The sequence below is a fragment of the Myzus persicae genome, unplaced genomic scaffold (assembly GCF_001856785.1).
Source record: "Myzus persicae strain clone G006 unplaced genomic scaffold, MPER_G0061.0, whole genome shotgun sequence".
In the NCBI taxonomy this organism is placed as follows: Eukaryota; Metazoa; Arthropoda; class Insecta; order Hemiptera; family Aphididae; genus Myzus; species Myzus persicae.
This window is the reverse complement of record NW_019100594.1, coordinates 1-12,427: the sequence shown is the minus strand read 5'-3', so window position 1 is coordinate 12,427 and position 12,427 is coordinate 1. Positions and strand designations below refer to the sequence as shown.

At 28.5% G+C, this 12,427-nt stretch overlaps 1 protein-coding gene across 1 annotated transcript; it reads right to left on the bottom strand.

The window, feature by feature from the left end:
- Positions 1–11,035: 11,035 nt before the first annotated feature.
- On the bottom strand, positions 11,036–11,347 carry LOC111035712 (general transcription factor II-I repeat domain-containing protein 2B-like). The gene has a single exon (XM_022317446.1). It carries the CDS (start codon positions 11,345–11,347, stop codon positions 11,036–11,038), a length of 312 nt encoding a protein of 103 aa, XP_022173138.1.
- Positions 11,348–12,427: the final 1,080 nt, after the last annotated feature.

Sequence of the window (12,427 nt, the reverse complement as noted above, 5' to 3'; positions counted from 1 at the left end):
TAAAAACATTTAATGACATTTTATGTTTTAATAGTAATTTCTTTAAGTTAGATGTATCTATTTAAGCTTTAATATAGGTAGGTAGGTACCTGATGATGTTTAATAAATAATACACTTTGGCTAAACTAAATAAATAGCTATCATACACAACATATTAGAAATATTAAATTGATACAAGAATATAAAATTAAATATCTAGGATACCTATGGGCACTTACACACATTTACTAAATGTATTTTTAAAACTCCAAACCATTTTAGAATATTGTAGGTACCTATATTGTGTCAACTTAGAAGTACCTAATAAAATATGTTAAAATAATCTACCCTGGAAAATATTAATCAATTAATATAGGTTGTAAGTTCTTAACCAGTTTAGTACAATTAATATATTTTTAAATTGGTACAAAAGTAACTTTTGTAATTATCAATGTACCTATTTATGTTTGCATTATTCTAACAAAATAATAACAAATAAACAATATGATGTGACCACAAAAATAATATATTATTAGGTACCTAATTAAAAAAAAAAAATGTCTTAATTAAAAATATTATACAAATCTACCATTAAATTTTCACTAACTTCTAAAACTTCCATATAGTATTAAACTATTTGTACACTGACTTCCAGATGTGAATAATCCGAGGAATAAACAATGTATTTTATTATATTATCGTCTCTAATAGGTATATACCTACTATAAGTTGTAAAAATATGGAATAAATTAACCTAAAAATGGTTTGTAGTTTTAAAAAGACAATATTGCTAGGTAAAAAATATTTAGGTACATAATGTAAGTTGGTACCTACTTATAACAATGTTATATTATAATGTACTAAATTAATTTAGATAGTAAACATCTCAGCGTTTAATGATTTTGTTAATTTTTTATTAATGCATACCATTCATTTATTAATGAAACTCGCTCTGCTGTACATTAGGGGGTGGCATGAACCTCGGACTAGAGTAGGTTAAGTTTGAATGCAATGATAGGTATCATTGTATACGAAAAACGATTCTGAACGGAGATGATTTGTCAGTCTAGGATATATTATTATATTTAAATATTGTCATTTAATAAAAATAATAAAAAAACTCACATCATTGTAAAATCAATACATTCATCACTCCGTTCAGAATTTAAAACGTGACAGACGACAGTTGTAGCTGCCAGTTGTCTATCGAATTCCAGATTCCTAAGTACCTAACTAGTAATAATTAAAAAATAACTCTTACCTGATGATTACTGTTCCAGTATTATAAAGTTTACACTAGGTATAATAATCGTGTAACATCAAACAATTTTCACTTTTCAGTCGTCCGACGTTATAAGACCGCGTAGACCACGAAAAAAATATTGCATTGAAAAACACTGACAGTTGTCACACACTCACACTACACAAGCGTCACAAACAAAGGAAAAGTTTTTGGCGTTATTGTCGTCCGTCGATTAATCTGCTATGAAACTGATTGGTCACAAAGCGTCAGTTGCCGTCACGTGACATGACATGGATACTAATATAGGTTTTGCCGGCGTCCCGGCTTGTTGACTTGTGTTTGTGTGTGTCCACCGCATTACTACAGATATCTTCAGATACTATCTATAATCGTGCTACTATTTTTTTTTTTTTTAATAGGTATTTATAGTTTTATACCCCGACGGCGACGATATCGTCCTCTTTACCAAGACGCGGCGGTGACGGGGGAGATAACTTCAGTGTTCATAGTTCATACGTCATAACCAAAAAACTACCATAGTGACCGTCAAAAAGTTACAATCATACAATATTGTTTAATGTTTCTAGTATTATGGAAGAAGGTACCCTGAAATTATTAAGTTGTTTGTAAAACGATTATAAAGAACTATATTCTTTATATAACTTTGTTCTTTATAATCGTGGTTTGCAACGCATTATCGATAAATGTTAATATAAAAGATTAGGTACGTATAAATGCATACGCATAACTATTAACAATTTGATTTATTTGTATTATATCAAATTTGATACACACTTATTACAAACTCACTTTAGTGTTATAAACTGTTAATTGTTTAAAAATTATAAGTAAAATAGGTTTTACATAGGTACCGAAAATGTATGAAAAAATGAAATGATTATTCATTGTACCTATATTTATAATATTATATATTATAAAGTATATAATATTTATTTATGTGGGCTCGTGTGTCTTAATTAGTATTCGCTTTTCCCATTCGGTATACAATTGACTATTGTGTATTTATACTTAATGATAAGCCACAATGGTTAATACATAACGATAACACTATACCTATATATTCGTTTATGGTTAAAAAATTTCATCACTCCCACATATATTATACAAACATACAAGTACAGTATAGCAATTAATGTACGTTGCAGCTTTTATATTAGAGTAAATCACTTTAATTAACACTAATGACACTTATGATCAAACTTAAAGGTAAGCACATAATTTGTGTAAATGTATATTGGTTTTTACGAAATATTTTTATTTACACGATGTAGTACGATGCTAAACTATAATAACAATATTATTGTATGTACGCGAGGCCCTTCGAGGCACGAGGCTCTTGGGCGAGTGATGTGTACAAAAATCACTGTACAGTGACACAGTACCAACATGTATTTTGTAATGTATAATTCCGGACTTTGTATGCAATATAATATTATAAAGTGATACATTTGGATAAATTACCCATCGGATAAGACAATTAAGTATACCTATTTTAGGAATAAATGCACCAAAATGTATTACTTTTCCACAAATGGTTATTTATTATTTTGTTTTTTAATATACCAGTATCAATAAGGAATAAGCAAAATAAATCACTACACAATGTATTTAAAGTACAAAATATGGTACATAGAATTTGAGTATTATTACCGCTGATTACGTAAGAGCATTTGAGGATACACCATTTACACCTCCACCATCACCGAGATAAAATAAAATAAATAAGATAATAAATGAAATAAATAAGATAAATAAATAAAAAATAAAACGTGTGTTAATCATGATAATAAGTGTAAAATCTAGTCAAATAAATAATGAATAATTATGTTACGGAAAATGGGAGGAAATCAGTATAAATAAAAAAAAAAAAACAAAACATTAAGAGGATATTTCGGCATAAGACAGAATTGATGACACCATTGTTGGAACAGTTATACCTAAGTGTTAACATGCAGGGGGCCTCAACTTTGTCTACGACTTATCTTCAAAAATATTTACACATACCTGATAGGAAACCAATAATAGTATTTTGGAACGGATCAATGGATATAACTATAATTAAGCGTTTAAGGTTAAGGGGAATACTTAAATATTTAAATTTAACGGCTTATAGCGATAACAATAATAATGATTTTAATTTAAAATTAATAAACATAGAAAATAAGGAACAAATATATTCAGGATACATAGGAAGATAACTGGAAGAATAACTAAAAATGGCAGGATGTTGAATTTACTTGAGACCACGGTTATCTACTCAGGTTGCGAAACGGTCTATCTAACTCCACTGTAATAACCGGCCATGCGGCGTGATTGTGAACTACCAGCGCTAGTAGCTCTTGGCCCTCTTGGCTCTTGGTATCATATTATGGTATCATACTTTTCTAATAAAACATACATAAGACGAGTGATTATTAATGAATTCTTTTTAAGTTGTGCTTATTTTATTATTTTTATATACAAGTCACAACTTATAAATATTGTAGAATATTAATATGGTGAAGTGTTGTGTTGTCTTTTGTTCATCGGGGTATAAAAGCAACAGAGAAAATGTATCAAAATTTGCAGCTCCTCGTGATCCGGAATTACGGAAAAAATGGGCCAAAGCAATTCCCAGACAAAATTTTGTTTTAACTGATTCCACATATGTATGTGAAAAACATTTTAACGAATCAGATATAATACGATATTGGCAGTCTGGTAGTGATCCTACAACAATTGTTAAGGTAAACAAATAAATAAATATATGAATAATAACAATATTACCTAGGTACATTTAGCTTTAAGTATACCTACTAGAGCAGTCTAGGACTTTAATACAACTACCTACATAAACATTTAACAATAAGTAGAACTTAGGTATTAGGTATTTACTTTGATAATAATCTAGTATCTACCTACAAGGTGTATTGCAATAAAATTAATTCATTATAATTAATGACATTATTAGTTCACAAAAATCAGTTCAAAATCCACAGGTATTTAGAATTATGAACCCTGTTTTTTTAAAAATAATTTCTGGAGTATACTATTTTGAATGCTATGATTTTGAACACTACATAATTTGACAAAATGGAGCTTTTATAATCAATTTATATCACAAAACAACTACCAATTAGGTGCATTAAAGATTTTGTTTTTATTCAATGGGAACATATGCCATACCTAGTACCTTAACAAACTACATATCTAAATCTGAAAACTATATTATTTTCTATATAAATAAATGTAATACCTAATCATTTTATTTTTAGATTCCGTATAAAATACCTAAGTTAGTAAAAAATGCAGTTCCTTCAATATTCCCTGGACCAAAATATCTATCAAAAGAAATAAAAAAAAGAAAACCTCCTACTTTACGGCAAAATGCTACAAATAGTGAGAAAAAAATAAAAATTCAAAATAATAATGAAGACTGTCAACAACTGAATTGTGATTTTAATGAGAGTACATCACATATCACAACTAATAATTTATATGATCAAATCCATTCTTTAGCTACAAGTGGTACTCTAACATCTTATATTCCTTGGCCTGAGACTTCAAGAATTTGCAAAGGATTTAATGCTATAACAAGTTATAATTTTTCTTCATTTTGTTCAGGAATTTCCTTTTCAATTATTGAAAAATGTGTAAGTGTGAAAATTGATGGTACAATAACATTTGGTATATTTGGAAAAAAAATTGAAGAACAAAAACTTAACATCATTCCAGCAAAAAATATTGATGAATTTGTAAAAAATCTACAAGATTTTGAAAAAATCAATGTATGTCACGGTGGGCCACTTGTAGAAAACTTTCAAACACATTCAACAGCATTATGTGTTGCTGATTGCACTGGAAGGCTACGACACATTGATTGCTGTCTCATAATTGAAAAAAATTCAAAATATTGTATAAAATGTCAAAAACTATGTAATTCATTAGCAATGTGGAAAAAAAGAAAAGAAAATGGTGCACAAGAACGCATTTATTTATGTCCTACCAAAAGACAACGTTTAAACAAATTGCAAAGGGACAAAATATGCTTAAAAAAAAAAGTTTTAAGGGCTAATAAAAAACTTGAAAATTTAAGATTAGAATTACATGAAGTTAAAAATGGTATGGCAAAATATTCTGATAAATTGATTGAAGAAGAACTAACAAAAATAGAAGGGATGAATGAATCTCAAAAAACTCTTATCAGAGAGTGTTTTGCAGCCAGTAAAATAAAAAATAGCAGAAATCGAAGATATAGCGAAAACTGGTTATTGTTATGCCTTCTATTTAGTATACGTTCTCCTGGTGCTTATAAATATTTAAGAGAGAGTGAATTGTTGCCTTTACCCATATGAAAACAGTACGTCAATTACTTTCATCTTTAAAAACCACATGTGGTTTTGATAGTGAATTTTTAACTCTTTTGGGAAAGAAAGTACAGCATATGTCTTCTGTAGAAAAACACGGCGTTCTTATATTTGATGAAGTTAATTTACGACAATCTTTACAAGTAAATACATCTAATTTATCGTACATTGGACTCGAAGATTATGGTGATGCAGATATATCAAAAAGTCATAAAGAATATGCAAATCACGCGCTTGTATTTATGTGGCAATCATTGGCCTCAAATTTCTCTCAAACTGTTGGAGTATTTGCTACTAAAGGCGAAGTAAAAGGTGAAAATAAAATAATTCAATAACCATTTTGTATTTTTAATTTTTTTGAAATTATTCAAGGTACAACTTTGGCTCAACTAGTCTTGAAAGCAATAACATTATTAGAAAAAAATGGCATTTTAATTGATGGTATTGTATGTGATGGAGCCACTACTAATAAAAAAATGTGGAAAGAACTAGGAGTTAATGGAACTCAAGATAAATTAAAACATTATTTTGAGCATCCATTGGACGAAAATCGAAAGATTTATGCATTTTCAGATTTTGTACATGTTTTTAAATGTGTGCGTAATCGTCTTTACAACAATACATCTTTAAGAGTAAGGATTTTAATTTTTTTTTATGTGTATATTATTTATTAATCTTATGTATGAAATGTTTCGTTATAGCTTCATCATGACAGTGATAGTGTATCATGGAGTTATTTTAAAGAAGTATACAAAAATGATATTTTACATCCTGCAAATTTGAGATTGATACCAAGGATAACACCCCAACATCTTGAACTCTCCTCTATGTCAAAAATGAGAGTACGCCTTTGTACACAAGTGAGATATGATTTACCTCGTGTTTTTCTTAATGTTTTTTCAGTCTAATACAACATCATCTAAACTGTAGTGTGCAGACCAAATATTTTAAGTTTTATGTTAAGGGACTTATTATTTCATACTAAACTTGAATTTTGTTTGTTAAATATTTTAATTAATAATGATTGTTATTTTTTTTTCTAATGTAAAATACAGTAATTTTGTACTTAATCAGGTTTTCAGTATGAGTATGGCACATGCATTAAGATTTTATATGAAAAAAGGTTGTTTGATGCTTAAAGGTGCTTCAGAAACTGCAAATTTTGTAGAATATTGGAATAATTTATTTGACAATTTTAACAGAATTTTACCTTGGCAAGGACTTAGGATTGGTGATGAAGGATTTAAAGTAGATACTAAATTGTTGAAATATTATTTTTATTGTTAACCCGGATTTATTATTTATATTTTAGAAGTTCTATGATGCCATTAATTACTTAAATTCTTGGGAAAATGAAGTAACTGCTCATCATATAACACCAGAAGAGTTTTTAACACCTCAAACTGCACAGAGTCTCCGAGTAACACTACATTCTACAATAGATCTTTCTATGTATTGGAAAAATGTGGTTTTGAATATGTTCTTACGGGGAAAATGTGTCAGGATCCGTTAGAAGTAAGGCAACTCCTGTTTAGTTCTAAATTTTTTTTAATTTTTGTTTTTTTTTTTTAGAAATTTTTTGGTATTATTAGACAGGCGGCTGGTCCAAACGACCATCCCACTACACCCACTTTCTTACATTTGTACAAAATTCTTTCTGTATATTCGGTGCTAAAACCACCAAAGTATGGAAATTGTACAGTTGTAAATTCTGATTCACAAAAAATATCTTTAGCAGACATTCGAGATATTTTTCATGAAAAACCCTCAGAAAGATGGGAAAAAATTGAAAAATTAAAAATAAAACTAGATAGTCTTGTGGAAAACAATGAATGGGAAGCATGTGATGTTCTTCCTATTATTGATTCAGATGGTGAATCTAGTGTACAGGATTGCATAATTTATTATGTTTGTGGGTATGTAACCAAGAAAATACTTAAACACAAAAAATGTAGCAAATGCATTGCGTTTTTAAATAATGGTGTTGTTACACACTCTGCAGGAGAACTCGTTGTTGCCAAATCTAGAGGTTTATTAGTACATCCTAATGGATATTTGTTTGATTTTTTGAAATCTGTTGAACATTCTTTTGCTAAATATTGTGGTGATTTAGATGTATTTGAAAAAGTTATAAGTGACATAACAAAGGATATTAATTTTAAATTCTCATGTAGCTTACACTTGGTAGAAGTTACTACTGAACTAATTGTTTATTATATTCAAATGCGAATGAGACAGTATAGTTACCAAGAAAATCTCAAGTGCAAAAAGTTATCCAGGGAAAAGAAAAAACAGTCAAAATTATGTAATACATAATATTTTACTTTAAATAAACATTTAAAACAGGGTTTTTATTGCTTTTGCTGTTTGCTTGATGCTTTTATATCTATAATATTATAATTAATTTCAATAAATTGTTGATATATTGTTTCAGGTTAAAGGAATTTCTGTTAAATAAACAAATAACAATGGAAAAACTTAAGACACTCTTAGATATTTCCGGGAGTAATTTAAAATTTGTAAAATTTAGCGAGTTGGAAATCAGAAAAAAATACCACACATCTTCCATTGAATTTATCAAAACCAAATAGGGTGAAAAATTAACTGTTATTTTAGATAATGAATTTAAACTAGATCTACCCTATAGATTTTCTAAATTATCAAAAAAAGATGTTCAAGATCTTAATTTAAATAAAAATTACTTTTTTATTTATAACGGGATGGAAATATTGACGAATGGCCATAAAAAACATTTGATCACATTTGAAAATACTTGCAATTTAATTAAATAATATTTACTTATTTTTAATGATAATATTTATATATTTTTAGAAAAATCTTACAATTTATTTTAAAGCATCTAATATCTGCAATTGAACATGTGTATAGTAACATATGTGTAATAATTAATTAATTTCAAAAGATGGGAATCTTGAAAATATAACCATATAATTAATACATTTAATACATAATATCTTTGAATATCTACATTCCGCAAGCATAATAATCTTAAACATAGACTTTATTTGACATGTAAAACTGATAGAATATTTTTATAACACTGAAATTTATCAGAGAGTCGACTGGCGTGAAGGTGCTCGTACTGGCTCTGGTAAACCACGTCTGAATATCGGGTGGCTGGGTTCCTGTTTTATAGGCCTAATCTCCACTCCTCTCCTAACGAGAAGATAGAGCTGACCCCGTTTACTATTGCACGTGCGCGCAGTGGTGTAGTTATGATTTGGTTCTGGGGGGGGGGGGGATATTAAATTAATTGGATAAACGTAAAGTTTACACACCCCCCTAACAGGTTTTTTTTTTAAAAACATAATTCTATACACAGTTACATTAATACAAACATTTTATTTCCATAAATTCTATAATTTATAAAATAAAATCCAATTTCCTAGGTTTTTTGGCTAACTCGTTTATTATCTCCTCTGTGTCAATGTGTATGTTTTTGTGGACACCCAACATAGTTAAACGATTCAATCGATCCTGTTTAATAACAAATAATGATTATTAATTAATTATTATGAAAATGTAATGACAATCGTTTTATGACAATGAATAAAAAGTTAATAATTTTAAGTCTTACTTGAGACATGGTATTTTTTAAATATGTTTTTATTCTTTTGAGGGATGAAAACATCCGCTCAGGTGTTGTAGTGGATACAGGCAACGTACATAAAATTTTGATTAATATAAATATATTAGGAAATAGATTAGCATCACATTCAATAAGCGCCTGAAGAGCTGATTTTAATACATTATTAGATGATTTGCTTAGTTTGCGCCTCCACAACTTTAGCTTAACCAGTAAAATGTCTAAGTTTTCCACATCTGGTTGGTAAAATTCAACCAATTTTTTAAATGAAGTTTCTTCAACTTCAGTTAAAATTGTATTAGAAGAAAATAAACTCTTAAACCCTAAAAATGTAAAACAATTTCAAATACATCAATAAATAATATTTGTTAATATTATATTATTATACTACCTTTGAAAATGTCTGAGTGTGCCAAAAATCTATTTTCCTATTCAGTTATGAAATAATCAACATTCTAATTTTAATCAACAGTTATTTTACAGTAAGTTTCCACATCTATTTTTTGATCAGACAATAGATTTGCTCGATTTGTTTGTCTTTTATTCAACCGTTTGACTGTCAACTCAATATCCATTTTAACAGCCATTGCCTATTTTTTTTTTTAAATATTTATACAAATAACTAGTATATACTCAACATATATTTGTGTAATTTTTTTAACCTTTGCTTGTAGGAATATTTTTTTGAACTAGTTATCACATTCGCTTCTCACAGATTTCAGTTCTGAAACAATGTCTTTTGTCGGGTCAACTGCTTCTTTTAGATCAATCCTTCTTTCTGTAATTGCTTACATAAAGGAAGACCAAATGAAAACAACAGCTGAATACATAAGAAATTACATTTTTGATTACATAATTTTTACCTATAGATATTTGTTTTAATTTCAAGATTTATAAAAAAAAATACCTTAACAACATAGACTGACACTATAAACTAGTGGTGGGTCGTTACTGCTGTATTCGGTACAATGTAACGATTACATTGGTGGAACGAGTAGGAACGAGTACATTTATCGTTCCAAGTTCGTTCCATCGGTACATTCGGTACAAGGTTTCCAAGTTCCAACTAAAAAATGGTCCCCATCAGGTACCGACTGGCAACTACCGACACCGAGTACCGACGGTGGTCAAATAGTAACGAGTTGTCACGATCATAGACGTATCATTGCTTAATGATTATAAATACTCATAGACCTTATAGTATAATATTAAAGTCTATATGTAAATAATATAAAAAAATTGTATTTATAATCAATGATATAATATACGTATATTATACGTTTATGGTCGTCTCAGTCTACAACTCTACACTCTACACTCTACTTTATCTGCCACTGTTGTTGTTGTTCAATTTGTTGGTAATCGGTGGGAGTTGGTGGTGGTGGCGGACAGTGAATGCACTACTATTTCCTATAATAGATTTAACGCAAAATCATAAGAGTACGATAATAATATTGTGTTTTATTTTTATCATGAGATTTACACAATATTTGAAGTAAAATTATTTTTAGATTATTTTATACAAGTAAACGCGTTGTAGAAATTATTTTTTTTTTGAATGCTCTGTATTATAATTATATGGTTTAGATTTAGACCAGGGGTCTCCAAAATTTTTTATTGAAGGGCCACAAAAAATATCAAATGCTCTTTGCGGGCCAAAAGTTTATTAACACATATAATTTTTAATTTTATGAAAATATAGGTATACAAATATAAGTTAACTTTAAATCTTTTTATAAAATATTGTCTACAATGTAGATTCTACATTGTAGAATTGGTATAAATTTAAATGATAATAATAATTAATAATATATACATTGTAATTTTAATAACTTTTTTTTAATGAGAAGTATGAAATTGATGTTTTTCTGCTAATATTCGATCGAATTGAGGTTGTATGTTGCTAGTTCCAATTTTCAAAATTGACTCCAAGTGTTTGTCAGTCATGGCCGATCTATATTTCGATTTGATGTATTTCATTTTAGAAAAAGTTTGTTCGCACAAATAAGTCGTAGTAAATACAGATATATATTCTATTGCAAATTTTTTTAAATTTGGATACTGTATATCTGGGAGAAATTTATAAAAATCATCTAAAGTCTCTTCACGATGTTTGATTTTCAGTGCATCATTACTTTGTAAATCAATCATTTCCATTTGAAGGGTAGGAGGTAACTTCTCAATATCACAACTAAACGGGTTTTGAAAAATATTTATTTCTTCCTATTTTACGTCAAGGTCAGAAAAACGTTGTTTAAATTGGATTTTAAGTTCAGAAATTATTTTTTGAGCGAAGTCGACTGGAAATTGTGTTTTTGATTCTTTGTTATATTTATCACAAGTAGAAAAATGAATAAAACAATTTTTTGAAATTTGCGTTTCAAATAAAATAAGTTTTTGCCTAAATGCTTTTACTAATGTGTAAACATCGCAAATTAGAACATCTTTACCTTGTAATTTTAGGTTGAAGTCGTTCATTTATTTTGTGATATCCACTAAAAAAGCTAATTTCCAAACCCATTCACTATCTGTAAGTAAAGGCAATGGTCGATTCTTATCAATTAGAAATATTTCAATTTCATTTCTTAGTTCAAAAAATCGCGATTGAACTTTTCCGCGACTAAGCCATCGAACTGCTGTAAAATACGGTATATCTGGGTACTCTGTTTCTATTTCTTTCAGAAAATCTTGAAACTTACGATGCCTAAGTGCGCTCGAGCGAATAAAATTTACTGTTGATATTATTGGATCCATAACACAAGACAAGTCTAAAGTTTTTCCGCATAATGCCTGCTGATGTATAATACAATGCAAAGTCATTGGTTTAAAACCTTTTTTTTCACAATTCGTAAATATCTGTCCAATCAAACCTTTTTTTGTGCCACACATATTTCTTCCGCCATCAGTAGTGATACATTTCAAATTTTCCCACTTCAAATTATATTCTAAAAATGATTTTTCGATAACTTTAAATATGTCGATACCTGTCGTAGTATCATGCATGCTATGTACAGAAAGTAGTTCATTTGAAATTTCTAAATCTTTATTAACACCTCGAATAAATAAAAGTAACTGTGACGTATCAGATACATCTGTTGATTTGTCAAGTGCTATACTAAACGAAATGAATTCTTGAGTCTTATTACTAACCTGAGAATTTAAATTATTACTAATATCGTCAATTCTACGGGTAACTGTGTTAGCAGAAAGGCTAATATTTTTAAAAGTATC